Here is a 26,156-nt window from a genome sequence, read left to right as displayed (position 1 = left end):
GCAGTTCAGCCGTGCAGCTGCTGCAGAGGCTTGAGCTGAGCTGTCAGTCACTGATCCAGACACCTGCACTGTAACAGGGGCTGGAAGTCTGTACCTTTCTGCTGCCTTTGTATGAGGTGCAAGGCCTTGGGTTGTCAGATCCATGCAAGCGATTCCTTCAACCAAGGTGAGGGAAATTGTTACCCACCATGAGGTAATAAATGCAGCATGAAGCCTAAAACATCAAGGGCATAGCTTAGACCAACTGTGCCTTTTATTCTTCTGGGTAGTGTGGTTAATGGGAAGAGGGAACATTTGGTGTAAATGCAGTACTGTTCTCAAAAGTAATAATTTAATTTTATACCAGAACCAAAATTGTGTTGCTTCTCCTTTCTCTCTTTCTCCCTCCAAACATAACAATTTCATTTAGCTGTACCACAGCAAGACTAGCTGACAAGAACAACTGAAGCATTTCAGTTATTTTAAACTAGAGGTTTGTTCACTGCTGTCCCTTGAAGCCTAAAATGCTGTTTCTTTGTCTCAAAATCCTATTAGTCTTACTTTCTCCACCATTATGAGAGTGATCTTGTTTCTGTTCCTCTCATTAAGTCACAAGCTGTCTTGATTTATTGATTAATTTTCAGACCAGTAATTTCTTCTGTAAAAACAAATCCTGCTACCTCTGATTTGAGTATGAGTCATTATAGCAAATGGGGTTTTGGCCTATATTACTAAAGCTTTGCTTTCATATATTATTTCAAAGGTGAAACGGAATATCAGGACTACTAACTTAATAGGATGGACTTTGCATTTGCAGACTGTCTGAAATAAGAAGTGTACATCTAATGGATATGTTGATGCTTTTCATGTAGTAACACTATTACTAAATAAGTCTTGTAATTTTCTTTTTGTTGTTCTGTTACTAGGATCCATACTATCGATTTAATGATGTGATGTACAGATGGATCTCTCTAGATAACTGGACCTACAGCAGGACGTTTAAAACTCCTTTTGACGTCAGGTATGCAATAAAGATTCGTCTAAAATAGTTCTGTGCCATCTTTCGTGCAGAATTGCGAATGAATCCATCAGCTCAAAATTTGCTTAATACTTTTGTGTCTAATAAAACAAATTATGCAGTAATGTGCAGCTGCAAAACTGTTGCTGCAGAACATTTTGTTGCATTTTTTTTAATTAATTGTTAAAGTTTTTTACGAGTTCTCAACTGAGGAAGGATAATGCTTGGGCTAATTGGAAGCTCTCCTATCTGATATGTGGTGTGTCTGTGAACATGCTGTGTTGTAGACTTGAGCTGTTTCAGTTATCTTAATTTGACTATTTAAAGATATAATGTACCCACACTGAGTAAAATGTTTTTGGAGGTAGCTGAGGCAAGTGCTGCTAAAGGTAATGGTGATGCACATTTTTATATTGTCTGTCTCCTGTGTGTTGTTAACTCTAGGTATTCTAACAGTTTTTCATGTATGTGTTATCTTCTGTAGAAAGTGGCAGAAAGTGAATTTGGTTTTCGAGGGAGTAGATACAGTAGCACAGATCCTGCTCAACAATGTCACTGTGGGGAGAACAGACAACATGTTTAACAGATATGTAAGTAATGTGTTTATTTCTGAAGGTTCTTCTGTTTTTATCTTCACAGTTCTTTTGTTCTGAGCACTTTCAGTGGATTGAAGTACACACAAAAATAGGTGCTTGGCCCTGGAAAGTGTTGACCTGAGGAAAGCATGTATAATCAGATAAATGTTAGAAAGAGAGGTGCACTTACCTTTGCAACAGGGTCATATCTAGAGGTGAATGTGTCTTGTCCTAAATGAGAGGGCCAATGCAAGAGGATCAAGTCCGCTAATAATATGTCTTGCTTCTTGGGATCTGTCCCAGATCCAAGAAACAGTAAGCTTAAATCTGTTATATTAGGTGTAAGTCTACTTACTAATTGGTTTGCATGTGAATACTGCAATGAAAGTGCACATGTTGCAAAGCTTTTCTGTTTCCATGCTTTTGTTTTTTTAAACAGGGTACTTTATTTTTAATCTTACACTTTTGATGACATTGTCTTGCATTTTTGAGCTTAGCCTGTCCCAGCATAAGAGTATTCATCATGAAACGATCTTGAGAGTGGCGAAAACATTCAGGCTAATTGTACAGCTTTAAAATATAAGATTATTCTGGTACTAACACAAGGAACAATCCTTGCTTTTCTCTTTAAAAGGATGAAAAAATGAAGAGTTAAAAGAAGAATGGTAGTGGATCAAGTGAATGACAAATGAAATCTCATGTCTCTGTGTCTCAGCATTTACAATTCTGTCAGATTTTATTGCAGAAACACTGACCTGAGACATGAGAGACAGATTCTGCCACCTGGGTCTGTGTGACCTGGGACAAACCACTGAGTTTCATTTTGACTTGGTTTTACCATATGTAAAATAAGAAATTTCCTGGAGCTTTTACGAAATTGTAATTATTTACTATTTAGAGAGTATCTAAACATTTGCCATTAGCAGGGTCTGTAAAGTTGGGAAGCGGTATCATTTTGTCCATATTTCTGCAACTTCATTTTGTCTCAGATTGTAACAGTTCATGAAATGGCCTTCACTGTAAAACCAGAGTGTACTGGCTTAAATTGCGTCTGATTACTGTGACCCAGACTTCTGCTTTGTTCACCTGTTCCATATGGCAACAATGACTTCAGGAAGGACTCTTTGCTTTGTACTTTTCTACTCTGTGCTACAGACACGAGTGATGGTAGCTGGACTGCCCCTGAGTCAGAAAAAATTGCCAAGACCTGGTTTGTCACAAATGAACAGTGTGAGGAACAAATGCCTATTAGTCATTGACACCGTATTGTCTCAATAGCCCAGGATGATTCTGAAATGGAACATTTCTCCTTTAGCCACACTGAAGGGGATTTTGTGACCCAGTGAGGAAGCCCCCAAATGCTTCATTTGGTGCTGACATAGAATATGTGTGTGTACATTTGGGAATGAGAATGAAGGTGGCATGAAATAAAGCTTTGCAACATTCACAGACAAGGCAGCTCGGCCTTGCGGGAGATGAGCTGGCAGCACAGTGTGAGTTGGAGGGACTCCTGTATAGACCAGATTTTTGAATTGGAATAAGGTGTCCTTCTGAAGATGTAGATGAGTTCTGAATGAGGAAGAAGGTAAAGTTTATCTTGCTGTCCTTGTCCTTCAAGCACTTCTGTGTGCAGAGTGCTGCAGCCTGCAATGAGGGCTCAGTATGAGGAAATGGTTTGTCCAGAAACATCTCTTTCTATCTAAAACATTACGATGCATTTCCCTTTTTTTTTTAGCTTAAGAAGTATCTTTTCCTTCAAAACCAAAACACGTTGAGACTGTATTTCAAATGCCATTGAATATTATATGTATGGTATTAAAATCCCAATGTAACAGTAATTATCAGTCTCATAAGTAAATGTCAGCACTGTAATGATTTTGTTCTGTTATTCGTCCTAGAGCTTTGATATCACCAGTGTGATCAAGGAGGTCAATTTTCTTGAAGTCCGTTTCTTGTCGGCCATTTCCTATGCAGCAGAGCAGAGCAGGTGTCACAAAGCTTACAGCATCCCCCCAGCCTGCCCTCCCCCTGGGCAGAAAGGAGAGTGCCATGTGAATTTCATCAGAAAGGTAGGGGCACAATTGTCTGTCTTCAGCCTTGGAAAGAGGAACACACCATGTGCTGTCCTTACAGTTGTATTCTGAAACCTGCAATGTTATTTTATGTTTTTTATTGTAGTTTCCTTGCCCTATCCCCCCTAGAAACCTGTAATCTAACATGCTGGTAACACAAGAGGCATAATAAGGCCAGACTTCATATTTAAGTGATAAGAATGCTTGAAAGGCTGTTTCCATCAAGGAATCAGCAAGGAGACTTGCTGCTAAGAGAACAGGATAGTGTTGGGAAATGTGCAATCATTACATTTTGATCCACTGGGTGGGTTTAGCAGTGTATGCTGACAATAGAATTCACTGTTGCAAATACCAGTGTGTATTTCCAAGGCTGTAAAAATCTCAGCCAAGCAGCTTTGTGAGTGTTTGCGGTTGCTCATGTGCTGTGCTATTTATACTGGGCAGCTCTGGCGTGTCCCAAGAAGTGTTATCTAACAGGGAACCTGCTCTCATCTTACTAGTGTTGTGAAGTGTGACTTATAAGTACATATTCAGTGAAAACAACAGTGTAACATAAATGAATGAAGCTCAGAAACTTTGGTTCAAGACATGGCTTTATTGCTGTTAAAACTTACCCAAGGCAAGCTATCATTTGAAGAGCATCTCATGTATTTCTGATAGCTTGGCAGCAGATAGAGGCAATGGCTAAGATGATTGTATTTTGGAATTTTTCTTTTTGGGTGTTTTTGCATGTTTGTCTCCATTTAAATGCCTTTCTTGTTAGTTATTTTCAATCTTTTTAATAAAATCTTTTTAGAGCCTTCTCAAAAATCGACTAGAATCCTGTTAATCTAAACCTGTATGTAATTTCCTTTAAAATTTGCAAGCATGAACTCCATGTTGTGCTGGAAAGATCTTTTAGGATTAAGTTGTCTTTATTTCTACTTACTGCTACTTTTATTTTCACTACCTTTTAGGAAGTTTATTCATTCTTTTGAGTCCACTGTGTTTCTTAGAAATCAGTGCAAAGAAAAGCTTGAAAGAAAGAAGGCATTAAGCAGTTGTGGCCTTATTTATAGAGCAGAAATGGGTGGGAATGATTTTATGTTTTCCTGAACCATACCTTTAAATTTGTAAGAAAATACCCTAGTTTTTTTCCTCAAATGAATTGTTTAACTGTATTTGGAGGCAGCTCCAGAAATTTCCAGAAACATTTTGAGTTCCAAGTGTAAGGCAAGGACAGCAGCTATGTCACATTAAAAAGTAAACAAATATACTAGGACATTTCTAAAGTGAGCTGGCTTCCCATGTGAAAGTAATGGAGAGCTGTTAGCACATTTCAGGTGCAGTATGAAGTGCACTAAACTTACCTAAATCTGAACAGGATTTGTGGCAGAGCACAAGCCTGTCACTGGTAATGAGCTTCAGTGATACAAGTATGTTGTTCTTATGAAATAATGTTTCTGATGGCAGTTTCTGCAGTATTCTTAGTGAAACCTGAGAATCTGTCCGTGATTCGTTTGTTTATTTTTTATAAAGGGAAAATTACTTTCAATTGTTTTCTAAGAATGTGCTGCCCCTGGTTTTGTGTTTGAAGCAGACCCAGTGTTTCCTTCCTGGAAGTCTCTTTGGCAATTTGATAGGCGGGCAGGCGGACTCTGGCGATGCAGGGGATAGGCCAGACTTGTGCAATGTGGTTTGCCCAAATTGGCATGCCTCGGCTGTGAGTTATTACTCTCTAAATTTAGAACTGTGTGTCACTGTACGAGACTTTAGCAGATCTATTGTATTTGCTTTGGGGCTGGGGCTGTGTGAAAGTCGGAGGGCAGCTGAATAGATGTCGTCAAGGGATTTGTTTGTTAACTAGAGGTCTGACCAGGTTTGAAAACAGCTAAATGGAAATTAGTGTAGGTACTTCTCTGCCTGACCAGCATTTTATAATTCTGACAGTTATTCTGATGTTAGAACCAGAACTAAGCTACTTCTCAACTGTGTTTTTGTTCCCTTTGTTTTTGTGTAAGAGAACCATAAAAAGGGGAGAAAGAGCGAACATGACTGAACTGCACAAACACACCAGACATATGTATCCCTTTCCTTGGACTAAACTGTGGTGTTACAAAAACAGGAGATAAAGTATTTCAGATATGATTTTTAATTTTATACTATTCTTTTAGAATACAGTAACATTTCTAACAATCGGTTTTCTGCTTAGTTTGTATTTTAGGTATACAATTAAATACTGACATTAAAAACTAAGATAATTCTTAGCTGAATTGAGAATAAACTGCTGGATTGGTTTTCTTGATCTTTGCTGTTTGTTTTGTTGTTTTTTCTAAGTGGTGTGCTAGGTGTCGTTTTGCTCTTTCAGTAATACAAAATTTCCCTGTGCATGGATGTTTAATACAAAATTTAAGTTTTTATATAATAAAAATAGATAGTAGCAGCAGAGTTCTGGTCAAGAAATAAGAAAAAAAATAGGAGGCTCTTCTGGGTTTATGGAAATTAGAAAAATTCTTTCAGCGCTTGCCAGTATTTTATTCCTAGATAGCAAATGTCTTTTATTTCTGGCTTAGTATTAATGCCTGTGTGAAAAATAGGCAATTGTAACATAATCATTATGTATTTCAGGAGCAGTGTTCATTTAGTTGGGACTGGGGCCCTTCTTTTCCCACTCAAGGAATCTGGAAAGATGTTAGGATTGAAGCCTATAACCATTACTACCTGATTTACTTTTCTGTAACTCCTTTCTTTGGTAAGTCTTCATTTTATTGTTATTTCACTATTGCAATACAAACCATTTCATTGTTAAGCTTATTTAACTGCCATTTCTGTCATTTTAGGGGATGTTCTGTTGGATGTTTTATGACTCTCTAGTTCTTACCACAGCACACCTTTTTAGGTTTTGAAACAGTACTTCAGTACAAACAATAGCAATTAAAAATTATAGAATTCAGATTCTTTTTTTTTCCTGCTTAAAGGGCTCCAAATAACTGCAGAAATCAATGTAGTATATCAGAGGTTAGCACCTGTTCTCCTGTTTTTGAAAAATTTCTTTTTTATCGGCAGGTGTTTTCACCCAATAAAAGTGTCCCACTTTTGTCTCACTTTCATTTAAAACAAAGGCAAAGCTGCTATGGAGTCTTAGTTTTGTGTTGGAAAGACAAATGCACAGCAAGCTCAGTTTCAAGAGTGTTGAGTTTTTAGGACACAAAGTGAAGTCTGAGAGAAAAGCAGTCGTGCTATGCAAGGATAATTTGTTAAGGCTGCAGTTTGAGAGGATAGCCTCCTGCATTCCTGCTACCTAACTTACCAAACCGGTTTCCTCTCTAGCTGTGGTCTCTGATTTTCCTCTCCTTTGTCCTGAAGATCATTTCAGCTGAGCAAAAGTAGTTAATTTTCTGTTGAAACTTTTTGCAAAGGGTACTATGGCCCATTGTAGACCACCCGCAGTCTTGCTTTCACTGCCTGTGGAGCCCCAGCTTCAGTGGAGTAAAGGCTAGCACAGGAGTCCTCTGCACTGGGTTGAGTTTCAGCCCCTGGGAATAGATTTGTTGTGTATGAATAAAAGAGGAAGACATCACTCCATGGCTGCTTTTAAAGCTTCCAGAAATAGCTGTAGGTCTTAGCTAGAATTAACGTGACTGGAATTTCCATGGAAAGCCCCAGCACAGACTGTGTGCTCTCTAAAATTTAGTTACAGTAAAAATGTTTTCTGGTCCCTCCCACATTCCCACAACTCCACCTTCTGGTAGGTAAAATCTTGCTCTCTAGAGAGAGCAAACCTCTTTCATTCAGCAGAGAAGGGTTTAGAAGGCAGAGCAAGAGCTTATTAGAATTCAAACAACATTTGCAAGAGTAAATGAACAACCTGAATTTAAGCTGCATATGTACTTTTATTGCTTACCAGATTTGGTGTCATACTCTTTTGACCACTGAGTCTGTAAAAGATTCATTGTACTTGATTTCCCTGCCTAGAGCCCACAGTTCATGCAGTTAGGAATGGGCTGGAATTTCTGTATGCCTTTGGAGGAGAGGGAAGATGCACTGTAATGGGTGACCCTTGTGGGGTGGATGTTTTTTTAACCCTTCCAACATTTCTGAAAATTGGTCTTCCCTGGGTAATGCTGAGTGTAATATAAACTTGGGAACTCAATAATGGCTCTGCATTCTACAAAAGACAGTGAAAATCACACCAGGGCTGAATGTAATTCTTTGCTTTTGGAGGGAGCTCTCTTTCTCTCTTGGAGTTAAGTATGTAAATGAAAAGGGAAAGTACATGATTAGAAGTCTGGGTACACAAAGTACGCCCTAGTTGTAGTTTTCCTTGTTTTCTGTTTTATTTGCTTTCGCTTATATGTTGATCTGTAATGTCTGAAGTACAGGATTAGCCAGGCTGTGTTTGCAGCTACACAATTGAATTGCTGATGTTAATGGGAACTTTACACCCTGGAGTACCCTTGACCCTGGCTTGCCTTTATTCAGTAAGTTCTGTAAAGCAGAGGACCCTCTGATGTAACTGTAGAGAGATCTCAGGGAAGTCATTAACTTGTGTCCTCCACCATACACTGATGGCAGAAGGGACATAAAGGTACAGCCCATCAAGTCTAGACACAGTGGGCCTAATTCATCCCAGCATAACTCCATTCATTTTGTTTAGTGACTCTGGGATGAATTCACCTCGTTTTCTGTTAATGCTGTTTTTGTTTCATTGACAAAAGTGATTGTACTGGCTTGTGATTACAATCTTTCCCAAAGAGTACCATGTTCAGATGAGTGCTGACTAAGAGAAAATATGATGTCTATGGGAGTTGGTGGGAAAAAAATCCTTCCTAATGAAGTGACTGGGGTCAAGGTCTCTGACTTTTGTACAGAACACTGAAAAAAGCCCCAACTGGCCTTTGAATTTAAAAAAAAGAGAGTTAAGAGACATCCTTCTCTTCCAAGTCGGTAAATGTAAACACTGACGTCTTATGCACTAAACAAGCATTAATCTTGTAGGTCTGGTTCAAACACAGCCTGAAAATTGTTAGATTTAGTCTTAGGTGCTTGGTTTTTTCTTTGATGAGAGATCACGTTAACTAATAAGTATATAAAACATGTAAATTCCCATTTTTCTCCACTTAGTAAAGAGTGCTCAGCAGTGGTGTCTTGAAGTCGAGTCTATTTTTGATGTAGTCAGCTCCAAGCCAATTGCAGGTCGTGTGACTGTCAGCATTCCCAAACTGCAAACACAGCAAACATTCAGTGTGAAGCTTCAACCTGGAGAAGGCAGCATTGTGCTGCTTGTAAACATCAACAAGGTAAGGAGGTGTGTGTGGAAAGCTCGCCAGCTGCGAAATGTTTCCCCTGGTTTCCAATGTGCCTTTCTGCTTCCATGCCAGTTTTAGGCCTCCCTCCCCTTTCTTACTGTATTCCCAACATTTAACAACAGTCCTGTACCCCTTACAGGACAGGAGAACAGTTATTTTCCTTTCTAAAAACAGGTATCTGTGGAGCTTTGTTGCTCAGTGTCAAAAAGATCAGGAAGCTTTAAAAAATAAAAGTCACATCATCACTGGCCACTGTCAGAGGAGTTATTATGAGATATTTAGGTAGACAACCTTTGGATAGCCTGTGTAACTTCACTTCACTGGCAGCAAGTGTCTCACCTGCTATTATTTACTGAGACTAGCATATACTACAGTATGCATGGTTCTCCCAGGAGAGAAACATTCCTCAACCTCTCAGTAGATCCTCTTCCAGATAAATAAAAAGAGCCCTATAGAGAACTTGTCTGGCAGTAAGATTGCTGGAAATTTTGTGGAGTAGTACTTCCTTACTCTGGTTTGTAGTCCTTTGGACTGACAAAACTGAGGAGGAATTTTGGACCAGTAAAGGCTGCTCTAAGGAAGAGAGAACTCAATTGAAAAGTGATGAATTTGGTATACACTCCAGTGATGAAAGAGGAAAGAATTGGTTTGTTTGCCTTCAGAGAGTGCTGGGAATTTGTTTAGTGGCAGACTTAATTCACTAAAATTCCTTAACTTTTATAAAATTTGTTGCATATGTTATTTTTAGAAACTGTTGAGTTTTATCATACAGGTGTAATTAAGAAAAGATACATAGGCTTGAGAGATGAAGAAAATCAGTGCATCTATTCTAACTGACAAGTAGCTTGGTGTCTTGACTTAGGCAGTAAGCCCAGTGTGGCAAAAAGAGGCAAGAACTCGCTCAGGGCCCTAGTGCAGAACTGAACCTGACAGTGCAGGCTCAGACCAGTGGGCAGAGTGGGAGCCCTGGAGGTCCTCCATGGAGCTGCTGTCTACTTCACTGCCATGGGACAGTTAGGTTTGTCGGAGAGTGATGTGCTGTGAGAAGGAATCTGGGGCTTCTGACCATTCTGGCAGTTAATAAATTTTGAGAGTCAGCCTTCAAATCTTTCTGTGTTTTCCTGGCTCTCCTGATTTTCTGTATTCCTGTGTAACTCTGCATTTGATTGTCCAGTTTGACTGCATTCTGTGTGTATTCTTGAGTTCTCTTGTCAGTTTTTTGAGTGGAGAGAAAGCATGTGTTAAAAGGCAAGCACAGTTTATGTTCTAGAGTACACACTCAGTGACTTGCATATTTATGTGCTTTTTTTTGCTATGTCACAAAAGCATACAAACATACAATTTTTGTTACTGTTGTCATCTGATATACAAGTTACCTGAACAACTAAAAATACCCATTTACATTTAAAACAACCATTAGTCTCTGCCTAGCCTTTTAATGGATTACATTAAGTGGGCAGTGCAAAGGGAAATTTCATAAATGTTTTTAATGTATTTAATTGCCCCCCCCCTCCCCCCCTGCCGAATAGATCTGTTAATGCAGTACCACTACAAGTTTGTGAAGAAACACTTCCTTCAGAGCAGAAGCAGCAATGTTTCATTATTCTTTGTGCACAAAAGGCTTTGCTGCATGAATTCACATCAGCTGATTTTAGGGAAACCCTGACATGTGTTCTCATGTGTCGATGAGGCTAACAGAGCCCTTAGACTGCACACAGCCTTGTGTGGTGCACGTTAAATACTGAGACCTAACCAGAAATTTGTTTTCTAGTTGAGAGCTTATTTCAGATTTTGTTGTGGAGTCAGTAGGTGTTTGAGTGGTGTGTATCACCCGAGATGTGTATCAGTCTTCCTGCAGTTGCCACACAAAGTGCTGTGTTGCCAACATGACAGCATTTTGCTTAGCAGCTAATGGGGAGCATAGGGATGACATCATCAGTGGCCAATGAGACACTCCAGTCGTTCCAGGCAGCTGCGAACACTCCCTTGTTGTTGAGGCACGCGCTGATTCTGTGCTTCCATTTGTATCTGTGCAACACAGACATTAGTACTTCTGCAGAAGTAGTTATGATAATTCTGTATCAGGGAAGCTGAAATGTTGGTAGATACATTCAGGATTGCGTCCAAGTATGTCTACAGCAAACCATATTTTTGGGCTGCTCTCTGGCCCCAATTTATTTGAAAAGATCGAGGCACTCCTTGCATGACTATTCAGTGCTGATCCCTCCATTGTTTGGTTGCATGCATTGTTGCTTTCTTCCCACAATTTTTGTGTTGTGCATTCAACTGACAAATGTTGACAACAGAATGAGCAGCAGAGCAGGCTGCTGGAATGAAGATATAAATGCTACTCCATGATTAGAAAAATGAGAAAGCTGAATCATTCTGCCATCCTAGAGGTAGTATTTTGTGTTTGTAAAAATTATGGAGTACTAATGATGTGATTAGGAAGCTTAGAGAAAAAGCAGTAAGCACCAAAAAGAAAGAATGCAACTTAGAATTTGGTTTAAAAGCTTGACATAACCGAAGCAGTCAATGTGGTCACATATTACCAAAGTCACAGTTGAAAAGTGTCCCCACTGTATATGGAATGTTGCACATGACAGTTGAAAGGGTTAGGGGGGGAGGTGTATGATACAGAGCCTGGTGAACAATGTCTGCTCCTGACACAGGTATTTGGGGTTTGGAGGAGTAGTCTGTCAGTGTGCTACAGCTGGGCATGTGTATGCATGTGTATGTGTGCTCGTGGTCCACAAGGTGAAGTGGCAGCCTGGACTTCAGTGGAAGAAATCATACTTCTCTCTTTAAATGATTTTCGCCTCAGAGCTGCACCTGGAGAAATCCGTTAGCTTGTAACAGCTGAAGCACAAAAATTCATTACACTTGTGGAAATTCAGTCAAAGACATCTGAGCCCCCAGGTGCATTTTGTGCCTCTTTATGCATGTTGCTCTGACTTTCTCTCTTGTATGTTCAAGACTGCTGCAGTAGAGGCTTGGTGGCCAAACGGACATGGAAAGCAAACTGGATACAACATGGAAACAACTTTTATCATGGAGGCAGGATACAAGGTTGAGAAATTTTCAAAGGTGAGCCCTTCAGCTTAATTACATCTGGCATTGCACTGTTACTGGTGGGACACACATGGTCTGCATAGCAGGTATCTAGAGCTCTTAAATATTTTATGGAGTTGTAAAATGCATGTGAAAGTGCTAATGAGAATCAAGAAGATTTTTTTAATGTCACAGTGTATGTTACATGTTTTCTGGTATTCTTAGCTCGTATGGATGCTTTTACTTGTATTCAGACTGGAAGACAGCTTACAGTTAGCTGGAAACCTCCAAAAAGAGCACGTTTATTTCTTAAGTTTTCTGTCTTATAAAAACCCCCACACTTCTAAACTTAACATACTGTGCTGTTAGCTTTGTATCATGCACTGAAAAATCCCTTTAGATTTCTCTAGATTACGCAGAGGTTTATTACTGAGATTTTTCTTGTTTATTCAGTTTTTTAGAAATTGTGGATTAGACACACTCCTAAAAGCTTAACATACATTAATTTATTAGAATATGATAGATGTGCTTCAGGTTTAAGAAGGGACAACACTTAAATATGACCATGAAGGTAATATTGGGGGGTATTTGCACAGTGGTTCCTGTAATATACTGTCTGTTTACTTATCTGTTTGGTTTGGCTAAGAAACCTAGAAGAGATAATTTTCAATTGTCCATTAAAAAGGAAAACCATAGACATTAGACTGAGATCCTTATGCCATCCACATGTGGAAATAATCAAATAAATTTATGCATTTATGAGGTGGTTCTAATATGTATTGCTTCACTAAAACTAATCTGGTCACCAGGCATCTAAAACTGCTATTTGCTGTAACATTTGTTCATGTGAAAAAGCCTTATGAAAAAGCAGTAGCTTCTGGAGTCCTATTCTAGGACTAGCCCTTAGTTGGATTATAAAGTCATAATAATCTTTGCTAGTATTAGTGATTTAATTTTGATACAATTGAAAAGCCCCACACCAAGTAAACACAGCATATTATGCTTGGAAAAACTGGTTGTAGGAAATACAGCTATAAAGCCTGTAAAAAGGAAAATTCTGCTGTTACTCTGTGAAAAATACACCATGGTAGGAAAGCTAATCAGTTCCATTTGTGTGGTTGTGGCAGAATATTTCATAGAGCTCTGTGGCATATGATCATAGGAACTTTATGGTTTACTAGAGGTACTCAGAAGCCTCTTCTTTTTTTCTCCTTAAGGGGAAAGAGAGGGAAAAAAAGCAAATGCATCACATAGTGGGCATTCTAAGTTAACCAGCCTTTATAGCTTTATAGTGTAAAGTCTAGTCTTGCTTTGTGTGTTTTGTGCATCTCTGCCTTGGATTCTGACAGATGCACATATACACCATCACCCCCCACCCAGAGCTGTATGAGTGGAAAAAGGCTCTGTATGCAGTTTTTTCATGTTCTAGCACAATTTTCTCTCATGTCAGCAGGACTAAATAGCAACATTCATATGGCTTAATAAGAACTTTGAGTAGTTCAGGAGATACAATCAGGGATTAGTGTTCCTGAAAGTTGTTCTGTTGTCAGTTCAGTTGTCCATCTAGTTCTGACTCTATTCAGGTGAAATTTATTTCCCACTCCTACCCTCTTTATTTTTTAAGGAAAAAAGTAGTGAGATATTTAACACGTGGTTTGTCTCCCTATGAGCATCTACTGAACTTTGGACTAAAGGATGAGAATTGTACACAGCTTGATGTTATGTCAGTTTTGGCTACTCTTAACTTGAACTATTCTCTGGTTTCTGACATGTTAGAGTAGTCTTCAAAACATTACTAATCCTTTGGGAATATTTCTGGGTGGCCTTCCAGTATGTACTTCCAGAAGCTCTACAGAGCTCTGGCCAGCTGTGCTGGCAACCTCTTTGCCTGAGGAAAGTACTTATTCATTCCTGTTCAGAGTAGCAGAAAACCAGAACAGAATAAAGCCAACATCCAAGATGGGATTGGTTTTGGGTTTGGATTTCCATTTCAGTATTTCGGTTTAGAGTTTGTTTTTCAGGATTATGTGAAATAAAATCGTAGTCAGAAATTATCTCAGAGTGCAATTGGTTTTCTTGGGTGAGGGTCTATCCAGTCCTGTTTGCTATTGATAAGTTGCTTTTCTTCTTGCCATGCCTACATCAAGGAATTTGTTACCTCTTTCATTGCCTCATGAGGCATTTGTTTGCTTTTCACTTCTGTTTCTCCATCTTTCTGGATGCTTATTTCTTCAGCACTGTACTCTGAGATTTTTTGTTTCATAAGGCTGTTTTAGTACTTGAGAGATCTCAGCCTCTAGCTGTCTTTCCCTCCATCCCTCTACATCCTTTTTTTCCCTGAGGCCTTTTAGCATGCCCTGCAGAAGTCTTTCCTTTTGGCTTTTTGGTTTTCACACCACTTTAATGCTGCACGCTAATTTGTTAGGTCACTGGGACGTTCTGTGATCTTTTTTTAGCTCTAGGCATCTCATCCTTATTACTTTTCCTACTGCTAAATCTGGGAATACCAAATGTGATCCACAGGTCGCTTAACTGTCTACAAAGCCTTTGTCTGTGACTTAAAAAGACAAGTATCTGTTTCTTAATTATACACAGAACCAGCTGATTGCTCCCTGGTGACTAGAGAGCCTCTTCTGTGTGCTCCAAGACTGGGAGGAATGTTCTGTCCTCAACAGCAAGCCCTGTCAGACACTTCAAGGTGGCCAAGGTTTAGGTAGCCAGAAAGGCAGGTAACTAAGCATGCCAGATGTTAGTTGTCTCCCCTTTTACCCTTCTTTACCCCACAAGGCAGAAGGAAGTTGCTGTAGGAACAGGAGGATGTGCTGTGTTGCCGGATGGGCCCCTGGGGAGCAGTGGAGTTGGGAACACAAAGGCGGTGATACTTGGAAGCTTGGGAATGTGAGCTGAGGCTAAGGAGCTTTTTCTCTTGCTCCTGCTGTATGGACAGTGATGGCTGTGTGTGTCAGCCTCTCAGATTGCCTCAGATTTGGCCAGTTCCACTTGAGCATGAATAAACTGATATCATGTTATTTCTGTTAGTAATATAAATACTTTATTCCAAATACATTCTGAGACAGTCCCAGCCTGCCTGATGATGTTCATCAAGAGGACATCCCAAATACTATGGGAGCCTCAGTTGTGAATCCCATTCCACTTTGTGCCTTAAAAAAAGGTTCACAATGGAAATTGAGCTGTTCTCCAAGTAACTGAATTCACTGAGGAAGGTAATGTTTTTTTTTAATTCAGCTTCTTATGTTAAAATAAGTCTGCAAAATTTTAGGATCTTGTCCTAAAGCTAAGTTCGTCATATTGGTCTATATTCAACCAATGCAGTGTGCAGTAGAGAAATGGCAGGGCACGATGTCCTCAGTACATGTATGTGCACAGAGGTTTTGGGCAGGGAATCTGAAATGTCCTCTCAGTGGTCTGACTTTGTAGTTTTTCTCTAGCTGGGAATTAGTCATTTCCCTTTTGAACTCCAGCCTTGTTTGATGTGTGAAATAAAGAATTACATTTTGTCTTAAGGAAAGATGTATCACTTGCACTTAACTAGGTTAATTTTAGCCTGATTTACTGATAGATACTTGCCTCAACTGCAGCTTGTGACAGAGAACAGGCTGTACTTTACAAGCTGACCTTTTGAAAAGGTAAAGCAAATAGTCATCTGAGGAAGGAGTGGTTGCTATCTTGAGACTTGTCTAGAAAACATCAGGTTCCTGCCCTCCTGACCCAAACCTGTTGCTTGGTGTGAGTTGGCTGAAATGTACTATTAGTTTTCCTCCACTTTTTGTAATTTCCCAGTTATCTCCCTATGAAAATGAGGAACAGGTGTAAGAAAGAAAAATAATTTTCTTTCTGCCTTGGATAAGTTGGACTGAAACAAGGTTGCAGGTGAAAAAGAAGTTTCAAGGCCCCCTGAACAAGCTGTTTTCTGTGACACTGCAGGTGTGCAGGAGTGAACATGGCAGCTACTCTGCATCTGCCCCATGGCAGGTGGGAAAGACACCTGTACAAATAAGGGGACAGTGCTAAGTATTAGTGCAGTGAACTAAGTGCTCTCTCATGGCTGTAGAATTGACTGGTTATGTCAGTGCAATCAGGATACCCCTTAGAGCAGCATTGTTGCTTGGACTGAAGTAAAGTCCCAGTAAAACCATGGAATGAATTCCTAAGAACTCTTATTCCATCTGCAACAGGAAAAAGGAATGTTTTCTTGTTTCAGCATCTGCAGTACACAGTGTAATATATTAGGCTGAAATAGCAGCTGTAAAAGTTTGGCTTCTGCTTGAGATGTGCTTTTATTTGAAATGGTCTTTAATACTACACAAAGTTAGTAGTTATTTAGCTAAACTGGTCTTTCAAACCTTACTGCTGATCATGATGCGTGTGAAGGCCAGAGGGCCCTTCACTTGCAAACTGGCAGTTGTGTTTGCATGCATATCTTTTTCTCTTTAATTGCTACACCTACTCAAAAGGTATCATTTGAGGGCAGTAAAAGAATAAGATTTTGTTTTACTAGATGAACCTGAAGCTAGGCATTTAGGGACAGGACTTAGAACTGAGCTGCTGGATTATCCTTCTGTGAAGAGAAAATTGCGGATTAAATGGTGTCTCAGGTCTAGTGTAACCACAATATTCCTCTCACTGGTTGTCAGCTGGAATTTTGACTGAATTCTGCAGTAGGCAAACCTGCATCTGTCTCTTACATGCATTTATGCACATGCACACTTGTTTGCTCTTGCTTTCTCTTAATATGATGGTAACTTTAAAATGTGAACAGATTTATTGGAAGAACTCTTTTTAGTCCTGTTACAGTGTGTTTTAAGCAAGCAGGAATTTAGAGATGAGACCATGTCTTTTGACTCCTTGACAAATTCTAATCTGTTAGTGTTCAGTTCAATCCTTTTTGTAATGGTTTTCTTTGTTTATTTTGTTTTAATTCATTTTTGTCAACTTTAAGTTTCATGTCTTCACAGGCTTATTTTCGCACAGTAGAACTTGTTCAGGAGCCTATTCCTGGCTCACCAGGTCTGAGTTTCTACTTCAGAATCAATGGCCGACCCATTTTTCTGAAGGGCTCGAACTGGATTCCAGCAGATTCTTTCCAGGACAGAGTGACCTATGACACGTAAGCTACATTTGATGTTCTCTAAGCATGAAAGGATCGTGTTTTCATCCTCCCAATTCTCTATACACCCTTTATGGAAGGTTGGCTTTAGTGGGTACAGCTCCTTTCAAGGTAGGACACTAATTGTTGTGGGTTGGAGGCTTCAGAATTAGGGCTTAATTAACATGAATAGATTTCAGAGATGTTCAAGGCATGTAAGTGTGAGTACTGAAGGAGAGGTGATTGCAGTTCATAGGTTACTGGCCTTTGGGGTGTTTTTATGGGACTATCCTGTACCTTGGCTAAGCTTTGCTCTGGGTAGCTGGGGAACCAGGACAGCAGAGCATGCTGCAGTGTGCATTCACATGCAATTTAGAGGCTGCTAGTGTGAGGTAAGGAAAAATGTCTGGAGCCTGAAAACCTTAAAATGAGATTCAGTCTCATTCTCTTCAGTCTCTCCTTCCACTATTCTCACTATGCATTGTGGATTCAGAAAAAGAATATACATTTCTGATTGTGTTTAAAAGAGAATCTGAATTCAAGTGACTGACATACAAAGCAAGTAATATCTAAGAAGAAAAGAACAATACGATTATTAAAATACAGTATTTCTAAATCTGACCCTGCCAATGCTTCTGTAAAAGCACTTACATGTGTCACTCCATTTATTTCGTAAGGATTAGCAGGAACAAGCAACTTTTTCTGCACAAAAAATTGCTTTATGAGAGCTCTGTCCAGACATGCAGGCTTAAAATCCAGAGTAATTTGATACTTTCTGTCAGTTACAAGCCTTAGTTTGTCTGCTAATGATTTAGGGTTTGTTTGTGGTTTTGCTTGTTTTTTTATAGGGGTGTCTGTTTCTTTGTTTGTATAACCTTAGTAACTCCTAAGTGATACAGTTTCACAAAACTTGTATTTTCCAGATTAAGGCTACTTTTGAAGTCTGCAGCAGATGCTAACATGAATGCACTTCGGGTTTGGGGAGGAGGAGTATATGAACAAGATGAATTTTACGATATTTGTGATGAAATAGGAATAATGGTAAAAACAATAAACACAGAACACTTATTTAGAAACTGACAAGAACTTGTAAATGAAAATCTGTTTTCAATGAACAAAATGTAAGAGAATTAATACATGAGTTCTAACCATCTTTCCAAAGGGTATTGTAGAGTGTCAAACTGAGAAGTTAGACCCACCTGTTTGTTGGTTGCTTGGGTTTTTAAAATTTCTTTTTAATTTGAATGATTTCTGATTAGAAATTCTGTCTCTTGACTCTGGAAGTGATATTTTGGAAACTTTACAGACGTCTATAGAAGGTAGCCATGTTTTTCTCAGTTGTGGAAATGGATTTTATTTCTTTTGAAAGTATTTTCTCCTTTATAGAAATAGCTGAAAAGGTTTGGATCTTTTTTGGTTCAAACTTCTATTTGTACCTACATCAAACATAGAAGGCCTAATCCAAATAGCCATTTTGAACGAGCTACAATTGAGTATAAATGTAGCAGTAAGGTTAACACCTGCTGCAAGCACTAATCCTGGATGAGTGCCTTTGATTATAGGAGCTTGGAGACATGTTAAATTGTGACTAGATGAATGAAGGCCAAATCCAAATTGCATCTGATATTAAAAAATTCCAGGAAGTGTGTTTGGTCTTGCTCTATAGCATAAAAAGCAGGGAAACAGAATTCATACCCTGGAAAAAAAAAGGAGTTACATCTATTTTAGTCATCTGAATAAGTGTCCTGATTTTCAGAGCTTCTGAGGACTTACAGTTCTTTCATTTTTGACATTAGACACCTTAAGTAGGCCACGTAGATCTGTGCCTGTGCAGTGTTCAATGCAAGATTCAGATCCTACTTAGCAGCCAAAATAGCAAGTAGATGCAGAAAGTCAGACCCTTATTCTGGAAGGGAGGGATGATGATGGAGGTTTTTGGTTGTGTTTCTTCTGATGGTCTTGCAAAGGCTTAAAAGTGCATGGGAGTCAAACCGTGCTGAAGGAAAACCTGTGATAGCTCACTGAGGGAAACAGTGAGAGAAGGTTTCTTTCAACAGAGAGCTTTGACTCCATACAGTCAGGCACTAAAGGATTATGAGTGATTCTCTGGCAATAGCTTTGCTTTTGTGTACAGTTAGGATTATAATAGTTACTAATGAATCCATTACCCCCCACTGTCTTGTGCCCTATCTTCAGTTTTCATGGTAAGCAAGAAATCTTACCCATCTCATTGAGCTTCTTCCCTTCCCCTTTTTTTGTAATTCAGATTTCAAGGTATAAATGGAATTCATTGTTGAATTGAAAGGCTTGTTGTTCTCTAGTGGTATCTGCTTGATCATTCTTTGAAGAGAAAGATCACTGTATTTTTAGAGGATCTAGTTTGTTTCTGCCCCTCTGACTGTGTAAGATCTGCTGGTTTGAGATAATTTTGCGTGGAGGTGTTTTCTTAATGAGTACACTTTAACATCTGTTAAATGTGCTCAGTACCACGTCAGAAGAATTACTGTCTCTTTTCCTTAAGTCGTGGGGATTTGGTGTTATACTTGCAAAGTAGTAAATATAAAATTGTTCTGTTCAGCTGGAGATTGCCCCATCTTCATGTTTCTAATTATTCCATTGAACCTCCACCTACTGAGCAGTATCCACTCCTCAGTGTAGGCTGTCAGGATCTGATTCCTAAGGGTAAATATTTTTTAACTCTGATATTGAGGATAACAACAGCGAGGTATGTACATAGTGAACCCCATGGAGGGACATAATTGTTTTGGTGGTACTTCCCAAGAATAACAAATAAAACATTTCAGTTTAATATTTTCAGATAAATAACTTCTATCTGAACAAAGTTATACATCCTAATAACAATATATTTTTCAATTCTGTAAAATGATTTGCTAATGGACTTTTTATAATCTTTCCTTTTCCCTGTAGATTTGGCAGGATTTTATGTTTGCCTGTGCACTTTATCCAGCAGACCAGAGTTATTTAGCATCTGTAAGAGCAGAAGTTCTTCATCAGGTATTTTGTCCATGCGTCAAAATTATATTTCCCATTACCTATTTTTTGATTGACCAACTGTATAAATTAGCTTTCCAAAAGTGGCTTTTTGGAAGTATTTGTTACTGTACCTTTAAAAAAATGGCACTAGTAGGCTAAGTGTATGTAACATGCATGTGGACTTGTAATTGAAGTAGTAATAAAGTGATCTTAAAAAAAATTAATTTTTAAGATAAGTAATTTTGTTTAACTCCTGAAACTAAGTTGTATTTCAGGTACGGCGTTTAAAATCTCATCCATCAATTATTCTGTGGAGTGGTAACAATGAAAATGAAGCAGCAATTTCAAGCAACTGGTTCTCCATACCCAGTTCCAAAAGAGAAGTTTATATCAGAGACTACTTGATGCTTTATGTGAAGAACATACGAGAAATAGTTCTTAGTGTAAGTGATCTCAAGAAACTGTAGGGGCATATGCCTTGGCAAATGGTTTTAAGTTGGGATTTCCTTTTTTATCCTTTTTTAAAATTTCTTTTGAGAAATTAAAACCAGCATGTTCTTGAGAAATTGCCTTTCCCAAGCTCTTCTAAACAACTCTCTAAACTTAAGGGTTTTTCTCAGAGTAAAACAATCCAAAAAATTGCTTACATCTTTAGCATTTTGTGATATGTAAGGGAAGACCTGAAAATACAGAGGATCTTGCTTCTTTTTTCCTTCTGATTTTTGATGCATCCACAAATGCCTTCACTTCCAGTGGGCAAAAATCAACTTGCCCATTAATTAATTAATCTAGATGATCAGGTTTCCTTTATCCTGATTTTGTTGAAGGATACTGGAAAAAGCATCTATTAACCCTCAGGTCTTCTAATACCAGTTGAAATCCATAAAGGTCTCGTTTTTTCAGTGTGCTCTTCCAGTGGTTGACTGAAGCTTTTGGCTTAAGCAGGTTAAGCAAAAGTGATGCTAAACATTGTCTTCACGCTGTCTAGTCATTATATTGTGTGTTTTTTGAAAAAACAAAATAATGGTATTCTGCAGTACACGAAGGCAAAATAAAACACTTTGAGATATACTGTGAGCATGCATTCCACAGATACCTGGAATCTGAGAGGTCTACTGTGATTTGGTACTTGCACAGCTTTTGTAGTTTTATTTCCCCTCCTAGAAGTATTGCTGTTCCTTTATTATTTAATTGAACCTACTTTTACCTAACTTTTTTGTGTGTATATAAAGTGAAATTGATTGAAAAGTCCCAGATTGATGTCATATAACTGTATAAGGATTGACTAAGTTCTTGAACTACAGGTGAGTATTCTAAATTCTCCTCCCAGCTAAGAGACAAAATGCTGTAAGAATTTTGTCCAGTTAAAAAACTTTCTCTTTCAACAAGAGAATGAGGTTTTTATGTACCTAAAAGTTCTAGTGGCCTTTTCCTACTTACTTAATCCCTTCTATTGATCTTGCAGATCTTACCAACTTCAGAGTATGATAATTTTAGTCTAATCTCTGTCCTTTTCAGGATGAGATGTTTTTAACATTATGAGGCTTGTGACCTAAAGTTTTATTTTGCTAAGACAGGCACTCAGTGACAGCAGTATTGTTGCTTGTTATTGGAGACTACTGGCATTGTCAGTGTAGTTGTACTCTGAGAATTCAGAATGTCTTTCTACAGGAAAAGTGAGAGATGAGGAAACAACAAAACAAGGCCAGGTTTGAAAGAACCTGCTGAAAAGGATCCTGCTCTTAAAGGGTGGGTTTGCATTCTAAATGGTAATGGTGTCTTATATTCCTGCTTAATACATTGCTTCTAGATTTCTGTATTGCGCTGTTTGTAAAGATAAGTTGTGGCATTTCTGGTGATTAGCAATGTGAGTTGGATGGCCAGTATATGTGCAGCAAAGGGGGGTGTTCTGGCTTGATCCTGGGTTTTGGTTAGAGTTCACTTGTGCAGCATTGCTATCCAAGATGGACCCTCTTTTATTTTAAATCTATAGAAAACTATTTTCAGCACCAGGAGGAACCACACAGTGAAGTAACTTGAGGTCCTGTATTAATCGGCTGAGGAACCCTCTAACTACTAATGCTACTGGACTTGTATAACTAGATAAGACTTCTAACCTTGAGCTAAAGACTTCAGGGAATCCTGGATATCCTGTAGTAAATTGTTCCAGTTAATTACTGATTACTCATGATAAAAAGAAAAATAGAGAAGATGGAGGAACAGAACTAGTTCTTAAAATGAAACACGTGTCTAAGTGCATTGCTGTGTTGGAGCCAATTGCTGTAATTCATGACTGGTAACCAGCTCAGGCCTCTATCTCATTACAAGTAGGGTGCTAAATGAATTGTACCTGCAAAAGGATTCCTTCAGTACTTTGTAGGGTGCTGTTAAAAGATTTAGTACTGTAAGTCTACTGAGGCTATAAATAAAGGCAACTCTGAACAGTTTGAAATGTAACCCTTCTTGTAGTCCCATCTATCTTAACATGCAGAGCTGGCTAAAATGACAATAACTTGTAATGATACCATCCCAGCATTAGAAGCAGAACACCTTGGATTTGTTAGGACTAATTTAGGTGGCTGTTTAATAAGAAGGGAGAAAATCATGGCCTTGTTCCTGCAAAAACACTGCAAAAGTAATCATTTTCCAGGAAGAAGTCACAGTACTCAAATATTAATGTTCCTCGAGTTTATTTTTCACGAAGCACACTTTAAATAGCCTTCATTAATAATTTAGAGGCATATAAAGATAGAAAATCTCTTGATGTGAGGAGAGAATCCCTCAGAACAGCAGAGCAAGCAATATCATACCCAGCTGTCCTCCAAGAACATAAGTAAGAAGCTAATTAAGCAACTAAAGATGATGAATGTTAGGGCATAAAAGGGAATGTTTCCTAGGTGGTGACTCAGAAGTTTGGAAAAGGTATGTTCTGCCTGCACTTCCCCCTCCCCACCCCGCCTTTTCAAAATGTGACTGTGTATATAGATAATAAAAGCCAATCACTTTGTGAGGGTGTTGTGGTTTTGTTTTGTTTTGTTTTTAATATCCCAGGAGGATAGGAGTCGTCCTTTTATTGCATCCAGTCCCACCAATGGCTTGGAGTCAGTTAAAGAAGGATGGATCTCTCGGGATCCTTATGATACCCATTATGGTGACACTCACTTTTATGACTACAACAGTGACTGCTGGAACTGGACAGTGTATCCCAAAACTCGTTTTGCTTCAGAATATGGATTTCAATCCTGGCCTTCCTTCAGTACAATAGAAAAGGTAAGGCTGGGCTTTCACACCTTACTGTCTCTTCCGCTCTCATTTAGTGAGGGCAGTGAGTGGGATGGAAGTGTGTGCTAACGTGGAGGAAGGGGATGGAACTGTACTGTTTGCATCCTCAGTGTTCAATGTACTTACCTGGATGTTGCAAAAGGAACCTAGTTTAGATGAGAGACTATTATGAGACTGTTAGTCTTAATAGAACTTTTACTCAGTGCGTAGCTTAGTAATGATTGCCTAGCATCTGTTTCCTCTTGCGGTGTCTAAGGACATGTGTTCATTAAGAAAGAGAGGTAACTTGACAAAAGCTGAATTGTGATGGATTTTAAAATGTTTTGCTTTTTGTAAATTTTAACAATTTCTTTCACTTCAGTAATTTGCTTCTTAATGTATTGCATATTAAGAGGATTTGGTTTTGTCTCCTGTTGAATTTAGATACTATATATTCTATGTTATTTATCCAGTTGGAGCAGAGACATATCATGCTGTTTGTCCATTTGTTGAGGGAGAGATGAGTATCATGTTAATACTTATGTAAAAGGAGTTCAGAGTGTTCTTTTAAATTTGTTGGACAAAGTGTGTTGTCTGAGGCATAATCAGAACATTTATCCATATTAATAACAATGAAGATTATTCAATCCAGCCTGAAAAGGAAGAAATTTCAATAAAAAGATTTTGTAGAAATTGTAATTACAATGAAAACTTGGCTGTAATAACTGTATGAATTATGCTGTATCGTTGTCCTTAGTTGTAAAGAGCTGATTTGTGATCATGTTTTCAGAGGCCAGTTTTGAAAATGTATATGCTCATTATTAGGTTTATAGCCATTCTAACTTCTGTAACTTTTATGCCTAAATGTGCTTGACTAGAGTACATTCTTCCACGTTAGTCTGGGGTGTTTCTGATTTACTGTGAATGTAGGTTAAACTCGGAGATCCTTGGCCAAACCAAACCTTAGGGAAAACAGTTAAATGCCATTGAGCCAAAAATTGCTTTTCTGGCTTCAGCAGTAATGTCTGTTTTCATCTGTTTGTACAAGGAGTGTAAGCAAAGGGTGTTACTGATTCAAAATCCTTGCAAGGCTGATGAGGCACTATAGAAATCTGCTATCAATTTAAAGGTTTTGCATGATGTTCGCAGGCTCTAATTGGTACCCTTTCCTTGATATCCTCACCATCATTTAATGTACATTTTACCTTTTCATTCTGATACCTTGTTTTTGTGGGGTTTAAAAGGTTTCTTCTGCTGAGGACTGGTCCTACATAAGCAACTTTTCTCTCCATCGGCAACACCATGACAGTGGCAATGTTCAGATGCTTCAAGAAGTTGGGTATCATTTCAAGCTTCCCCAGAGCACAGATCCTGTAAAGAAGTTCAAAGATACAATTTACCTCACTCAGGTAACAGTGATGGCTTCTATATAAGTAGCTGCCAGTACTTGTTCCATTACATTCTGTCAGCAGTTAAGAGTTGGGCCTGTTCTGTCATACAGAAGGTTTCTAGACTGAAGCATTAGAGACTCCACTTTAATTTGGAAATTAGCTTATTTCTCATGTGTTGGAGAGAAACTCCTGTTATTATCATAGAAGGGCTGGAATACTTCTCAGGGAATTACCCAGAAACTGGCTCAGCTGGGGGGAAGTCTGGTCCCTGTCCCCAGCTGGGCTTACTGGTGAAGCTGGTGGAGGATGCAGGGCTGGCCTTCCATGGTATGAGGTTATTCCCAGTGCTCCATGTTACTTCTTGTTCCAGGGTGGTTGTGCTTTGCGCTTCATGTGGCCTCTGTAGGTTCGGGGCTTTTGATTTTTGCCACATGGAACACACATGCTTTTGAAAGAAGATTTTTTTCTAGAGAATGTAGTTCTCTATGAATTAGATTATTAGTAGCTTTTATTTTGTTATGGACTCAGATATTGATATTTTAGAGAATATATTTTGGGTTTTTTTCCAAATCAAGATGCTATATTTTGCTCTTCATCCACAGTAGGTTTACCTCATGCTTCTTTTTTCATTTGTGATTTCTATGCACATTCTAAAAGATGTTAAGTAACTTTTTGATGCTATTAGGCAAGTTTAAAGTGCTGTTAATTTTTCTTGTGTTTCAGGAATTTCAGAAACACTCTTGATAGAAATAACTGCATACTAAGGTTTTTATGTTTGAGAGTGCTGTCAGCAAGTTTTATAGAAAAACCAAATAACTTGAGAATTTTAGACACTCTTGAAAAGAGAATAAGGATAGATGATGCTGTGGAACTGAAATAGGATTAAAAGTTGCACAGTGAGGTTCTGACTCAAAAAGCTGTGAGAGTTTCTGCAGGGTTAAGTCTGTCAGGACCTTATTAACAGGTTAAACAATTGAAGAATACCAAAATAAGGATAGCAAAAAGGATAAAGAGAGTAAACTTGCCTCTAGTGGTTAACTAGTACTGATATCTTTACCTTGTGAGCTGTCTAAAATATTTTTAACTTTATTTTAAGAATTTCTAGTAGTACTTCCACAGGCTAGTAATGTACTTTGTGAAGAACATAACAGGCTGTTTGGCATCTGTGGAGAACTTGGCCAATAAAAACTTTTGAAAAGTGTTTTTTAGATGACGTGGGGAAGGACAAAAGAAGTGGCAGTGCAGATGAGGAAAGGTTGCTCTTTCGGTGCAGATATTTGACTGTACAGTGGGAACATGTGTTGTAAGTTCAAATCATAGGGGTTTAGACATCAAGGGAATGTGTACTGGAGATAGTGCAGCATCACATCATTTTGCAGCTCTGGGGGGTTTAAAGCCATGTGCTGCCATGAAGTCTGTG

The 26,156-nt window shown here is 38.6% G+C and overlaps 1 protein-coding gene across 6 annotated transcripts in view; it reads left to right on the top strand.

Moving 5' to 3' along the window:
- MANBA (mannosidase beta) overlaps window positions 1-26,156 on the top strand; it is a 58,178-nt gene that overhangs the window by 7,440 nt on the left and 24,582 nt on the right. For all 6 annotated transcript variants that reach the window (XM_071555935.1, XM_071555934.1, XM_071555930.1 and 3 more), the window contains exons 2-13: window positions 906-1,000; window positions 1,482-1,587; window positions 3,471-3,641; window positions 6,252-6,375; window positions 8,748-8,923; window positions 11,909-12,019; window positions 16,960-17,111; window positions 18,014-18,131; window positions 20,019-20,105; window positions 20,360-20,527; window positions 23,136-23,354; window positions 24,590-24,754. In XM_071555935.1, coding sequence (XP_071412036.1) covers window positions 906-1,000; window positions 1,482-1,587; window positions 3,471-3,641; window positions 6,252-6,375; window positions 8,748-8,923; window positions 11,909-12,019; window positions 16,960-17,111; window positions 18,014-18,131; window positions 20,019-20,105; window positions 20,360-20,527; window positions 23,136-23,354; window positions 24,590-24,754 — 1,692 coding nt within the window. The remainder of the gene's footprint in view (window positions 1-905; window positions 1,001-1,481; window positions 1,588-3,470; window positions 3,642-6,251; window positions 6,376-8,747; window positions 8,924-11,908; window positions 12,020-16,959; window positions 17,112-18,013; window positions 18,132-20,018; window positions 20,106-20,359; window positions 20,528-23,135; window positions 23,355-24,589; window positions 24,755-26,156) is intronic.

This window comes from Pithys albifrons, chromosome 5 (assembly GCF_047495875.1).
Source record: "Pithys albifrons albifrons isolate INPA30051 chromosome 5, PitAlb_v1, whole genome shotgun sequence".
Lineage (NCBI taxonomy): Eukaryota > Metazoa > Chordata > Aves > Passeriformes > Thamnophilidae > Pithys > Pithys albifrons.
Note: the sequence above shows the minus strand (reverse complement) of the source record. Positions and strands in the feature narration are given on the sequence as shown.